The sequence below is a fragment of the Nanorana parkeri genome, unplaced genomic scaffold, assembly GCF_000935625.1.
Source record: "Nanorana parkeri isolate BGI_ZX_2015 unplaced genomic scaffold, ASM93562v1 scaffold251, whole genome shotgun sequence".
Lineage (NCBI taxonomy): Eukaryota > Metazoa > Chordata > Amphibia > Anura > Dicroglossidae > Nanorana > Nanorana parkeri.
Genome location: NW_017306519.1, coordinates 344,680 through 350,854, shown reverse-complemented (window position 1 = coordinate 350,854; position 6,175 = coordinate 344,680). Strand labels below are relative to the sequence as shown.

General features: G+C 42.0%; 1 protein-coding gene across 1 annotated transcript in view; it reads right to left on the bottom strand.

The window, feature by feature from the left end:
- ABCA2 (ATP binding cassette subfamily A member 2) overlaps positions 1-6,175 on the bottom strand; it is a 140,642-nt gene that overhangs the window by 4,031 nt on the left and 130,436 nt on the right. Inside the window, exon 48 of the mRNA XM_018556764.1 lies at positions 928-1,065. Within this exon, the coding sequence (XP_018412266.1) occupies positions 928-1,065 (138 nt within the window). The remainder of the gene's footprint in view (positions 1-927; positions 1,066-6,175) is intronic.

Here is a 6,175-nt window from a genome sequence, read left to right as displayed (position 1 = left end):
CAGGGAGATTACCTACCTTTTATAGATCACCCTCACTCTTAACCCACAACGAGCCCAGGTTTTACTGGCACTGTTGGGTGGATATCCCTCCACCTGACAGTACAGCCTTTTTTTCAGGGTCAGGTGCACAGAGAGTGTCTTAGCATCCAGCACCCTCACTGCTACTCTGGTGCCCGACAGGTGGTGGACCCAGCCCAGCACACCACGGACAGGTCATAGAGAGCAGACATGCCATGAATTACATGCAAAACCGGGTGATTTCCTTACAATCAAATCTTCCACCCATCTTCTATTAGTTATTCTAGTGGGTATTTATCAATGTTATAAGTTAGTAGTGGCCCTTACATGGGCCTGTTATCTTCAAAAGGGGTCCAAAACAACCTCTGTTGGTGGAAAAATTGAGCTGTGTATAAGGAAATAAATGTATTGTGTATATAGTGTTCAAAACTATTCTATACACAGATGTCAGATGATTGCAGAACCATTTTAGAACATGGATGAGATTTTGGCAGCTTAGTGTAGTCTAGACTGCGGAATACTAAAAGTCTGATCTTGGTTATCATGCATAACTGTTTTTAGGACTACGGTCTCGTTCACACCTAGGTGTATTGCATATGCGCGTCTGTCGCGTGGTTTTTTTACCGCAATTCGTGGTAAAAGTCGCACGACCGTCGCGCGTTTCCGAAGGCTACTTGGCTGTATCCCAATGGAAACGCGCAACAAAACAGCCCAAAGTAGTACATGTACCTTTTCAGGCGTGGGCCGTTAGGGACGGGCGGAAATACGCCAAGGTGGGAACGAGACCATTGAATACAATGGGATTCATATTTTTGAGCGCTTTGTAGAGCGTTCGTCGAGCGTAGAACGCGCTACAAAACGTTCAGGTGTGAACAAGGGCTACAAGTCTTTCCCGGAAGTCTCACTTACATTGTCCAGAGTGGTTTGACTGACTGAGTAATCTTCTATTCCCAGAATGTCCACCACCTGCTCCATTTTGCTAAAGACCTGGGCCAAGGACACCTGCTCGGACTTCAGCTGGTACTGCACTTTGGTATGGTGCCTTTCCTGCAGGAAAGAAGAATGTGTTGTGAACAAATGGGACTAAGTCAAATACGGTAAGATAAGTGATTGTGAACTTTATTTATGATGGTATTCATTTCTTAGAGCAATCAGATTTCCCCCTGAATATTCTGTGAAGGAAAAGTAGAATTTGAAAAGCTACTAAAGGGAACACAGACCTGGAAACTTTCTTTTTTCCCCTTTTCTGACCCACTTATAAAACAACCTCAGGGTCTCAGACTGCACTGATATTGATATTTTCTATGGAACTCAAGGGCTCAAAATAACATTTGGCCCAAAATGGCTTCTAACAATCTCTGCATCCGACGGATGCACTTATTGTTCCTCTCTGCAAACAGTGCGTGCAAAACATAATTGTCACATAGTGTGGAAGGTAAGTCCTTCACACAAGGACCAATTATTCCCCAGTGTTGCTCTAGGAGAATAAAAGGGAGACCCTACAACCGCTAGGGTCATGTCACGGTAGTGGTTTTGTCTCTGATGGCAAACTGACAGAAACAGGATTGCTAAGAAAACACTTGCCTGCTTTTATGGTGTTGCCCCCTCAGTGACCAAAACACTGTCAAATTTTGTCTGCCAGCAAGAGCTGTACTGGAAGGACACCTTGCTGGTTCAGCCATCGAGGGAGTGCTGCCATAGGAAGAGGTGCATGCCGCTTAGTGATTCTGTTGCTGGTGAGTTTCTTCCAGCAACAGGAGAACTGATCAGATATGAGTGTTGCTATCAACATGGATTTTTAAAAAATCATCAAAATTAACCTGGATTGTTTGATGGTTACGATATCACTTTTTCCTCATTGGTTTAACGTCTTCCTTTTTGATGCTACACAGACATATGGTTCCGGTTACACAAAAATGGAGTATTATATCACTTTCATTTACCATGCCTATCGTGTTTAGCACTGTTCTCCAGACTGAACATTGATACTTTGCTTTCCTCATTGGATATAATGCCTCCAACCCCTTGGCTTGCTCCTGAGAGCAGCTTTTTTTCCCCCTTTTCATTCCTTTTTGGGACTTGCCACTCAAAATGGCGGTTGCAGTACGGTTTCTTTGTGGTTACTGTTAGTTCATCTGTTTATACTCCCTTTTTTTATTTTTCTCTGGTGCCTGTTTTTGCAGCACAGGTCCCCCATATACTAGACTTGGTAGCTGATTTTTATGGTGGCCGTTTGCTGTAACATTATTCTGGGATGCGCTGTATTGTTATGATAGGTGCTCCCAATTATTTATTTTTCTGTTTTGACATATGACTGACAGAGATATATATCCATTGTTTCCTGGAATGTTTGTGGCTTGAGGATAGGATAAAGAGACAGGCGATTTTTTGCCTCTATCCTCTCCCACAACTCATCGATAGTTTGTCTACAGGAGATGCAGGCCACCGAGGAGACCCTGCGGTTCCATGAAAGAAAATTCTGCGAAGTAGCATTTCACTCCTGTTATTCTTCGTATGCCAGAGGGGTCTCAATACTCATCCATAGGAGTGTCACTTTCTCCTGTGTACAAACCAAATCTGACAGTGAGGGGTGTTATGTCTTTTTGCATTGTAAATTTTTAATTTGGAATGAGTTCTTGCTGCCGTTTATATTCCCCCACCCCTCGTATTCCAGCGATGTACTTCAGGATATGGTGGCCTTTGTGAAGGACAAACTGCCAATTCCTATTTCAGCTGTGGGTGACTAACAACTGAATGTGTTTTGTATGATACATTTCCCGTCCCACCCAATAGTGGCCTTAAAGATGTCACTTTTCATAAATTTTGCACTGCAATTGGAATTCGTGATGTCAGGTGACGTCTTCATCCTGAGGAGCGCCAATTTTCCTTTCTCTATACGGTTAACCCCTTTATACCATCTTGCTTATTGATCTGGTACTTGGCTCTCCTGAACAACTTCTTTCCATAGCCTCGATAAACATACAACCCAGGCTGCTATCAGATCATTCCTTAATCGTCTCCACAACTAGGGTTGGGAATTGTTTACATGGACTGCCCTGGAAATTAAATCCCTTCTGGCTCTCCTCGATTCCTGATCATACATCACTGGAAGACGATATAATATACTTCAAGTAAATTAATCCACAGCTCCAGGTTTTATGCCTAATAAGTCTAGGGCAATCAATATGCAAAAGCAATTTTTGAACATGCAGGTACCTGTGACTAACTCCAGAAATAGGGTCCTGTTATCCCTTGACATTGCCAAGGCCTTTGACAACGTGCAATGGAAATCCTTATGGGTTGTCCTGTCCATCTCCAGGTTTGGCCCCTGCTTTTGTAGGTGGGTACAGCTATTCTATGCTAGCCCATCAGCAAGGATCCAAGTAAATAATTTGCTTTCCTCTCCCTTACCCTTGTCAAGAGGAACTAGACAGGGATATCTCGTCACCCTTACAATTTGCCATAGCCACTGAGCTGTTAACAGTCTTAACACATTCATCTTCAGTAACAACTGGATTTTGTTGTGATGTGGAGGAGGAACGGGTGTCCCTATATGTTGATGACAAATTACTGTTCCTAGCTGACACCCAACATTCGCTTCTGTCTCTACTTTCTGAATTTGGTATATTTTCAGGGTTACACATTAACTGGAATAAATCTCTAGACCTCTAGACCACTTACTTTGCCTGCTGCCCAGTCAAGTTGTACAAGTGGTCTCCTCTTTTAAATCTTTTGCGGGTGCAAATAACAGCAAAGCCTACTGATTATTTGAATCATAATCTCTTCCCCTTGGTACAGAGATATAAATCCTAATAAGATGCCTGGTGTAAACTCCCCCATTCTGTGGCTGGGAGAACAAACCTAGTCAAGATGATTTGGATGCCTCAAATATTACATACAGTATGTTACATAACTCCGCACAGTGTTTCATTAGAATAATTAATACAATTTTTAGGGAGCTATTTGGAGGAAAAGACCCCTCAATTGAAATGAGGAACACTCCAATACCCTTAAGATGAAGGAGGGCTGTCTGCTCCTAACCCCTGAATATACTTCTAAGCCGCACAGCTCCAGCATCTAACATTATTATACTAAGCATCTAGTATTATTCAATCCTTCCTGAAGGGCAGGGATCCACTTCTTGCCCTTGAAACACCTCTATATAGTAAACACTACTCGATCTTTCCAACCTTCTGGTTGTTGGGCAAGTTGTGGGGCTCTGTCAAATCTCTGTCAGCTCTATAACTGGATTCACTAAATCTACTCCTATATGGAAAAATGACCTCCTAGCTGAGTTGTTTAAAATAGATGGTTACTTATTGTGGGCATCTCCCAACTGTATGACAGTGACACTTTATATCACTTTCAAACTGATTACTCGCTCCCCATAGTCAGTTTTTTAATTACCTACAACGTAGACATGCTTTATTGGTTCATCCAGGAATGAGTACTTGTAATTATCTATTCCACCACTCTTTTAGATTTGCTATTTCAAGCCACTGCTACAAAAGGGGTGAATTCTACTCTCTATGGACACCTATTATCCAGGTTCTTACTGAAATAACCTTTGAATTATAGAGAAGGATGAGAGCCAGATGTTGGGTGCTAGGATGATGTTTGGGATGAGATCCTGCAATCGATAAGGCTGGTCTCTGTGTACGTTACCCATTACCTAATTAAGTTACTCATTGTACATAGAACATACCATACCCCAGAATTTTTACATAAAATTGGTCTTCGAGATGACTCTAAATGCCCAAGATGTAACTTTGAACTAGGCTCATTAATCCATTTACTTTGGCGCTGTCTGAAATTAGCATGCTATTGGGAAGAGATTCTAAGTAAGATAATTGTATTATCTGTATTTGGCACATCTATCCCCAATACTCATCTTGCATGTATACTGGGTGTTTTTGAGTCATCTGAGTTAGATCATTCTACTATCACTGCCTAGTCCATGGCTTATTTGTTGCTCGAAGAATGCTGGTCCTGAAATTGATATCACATAACTCTCTATCAATGGAGGCCTGGTTGGGAGAGTTGAATCATTTGCAGGGTTATTCACAAAAGGGTGAAGAGTTTGGAGAAGACAGGAGAAGTGAACGATTTAGGACAAAATAGTTGATTTGGAAAAATTCTGCAATTCAGCTGACTTTCCAGTGCAGCTATGTTGTCCTAGATTCTTCACCTTTTTGTGAATAACCCTGTCAATCTCTTTTGAAAAACTTACCTTTAACATAGGGGTGCCCTTGATCGATTCCATAAGATTTGGGATCGCTGCTATACATAAGGGAGGTGTTTCTTACCTTGTAAATGTATGATTAGATAACGTACTGTGCCTCAGTTTGTACAAGGGTCTGATATGGTACTTTGTTAAGCAGGACTGAATTCCAATTTATTTGTCATGGGAGTTCTCTGGGGGAATGCTGTGCTGCTGTAAATATTAAATTTTACTGTTTTTTCTTAATGTTTTACTTGTTAGTATACCCTTGGCACTTTCAAGACAGGAGCTCCGAAGCAGAGGTCACCAACAGCAGCCTACATTTACCTCTCCTGACCAGTTCCCTCAATAAATCAGAGGATAGATAAGGACACAAGCCGGGATAAGTCCTACTTTAGTCTCAATTTATCTTCCTCTCTGTTCGTTGGGGCCCCTTCTTCTACTCTCCTCTTTCTTTTTCTTTTCCCTACACCCACCCACCTATTCCATTATCAGTACAGAAGCTGGGAAACACAAAGAGTACACTACAAAGGTTTAATGTAAAATCCAAACTGTAATGAGAGCTAGTAGATCTAATGCCATGTCATTTGTTCTCCCTTATAGCCCTTTTCCAGTACAAATTCCTGAAACAGAAGGGAGAGTCTGATTGGTTTCTAGAGGCAAATAGATAGGCATGATATGCATGAAAACTGGAAGAAAGTGAAATGGCTGTGTTGTCCTTAAAGCAGACCTGTGCTTCGATTATGCACTAAAAAACACAGGTATCTTATCGTACTCCACTCCCCAGCAAAGCATACTAGCCTTACCTTCAATCCCTCATACTTCCAGGTAAGCAAGAGAATGTGACTCCCTTCATGTGACATCCCTAGTGACCGGTTACTGGCCCAGCGCTGTCACATGGGGGATCCTTAGCCTTGTGTAAGCTCTGAGTGGAGG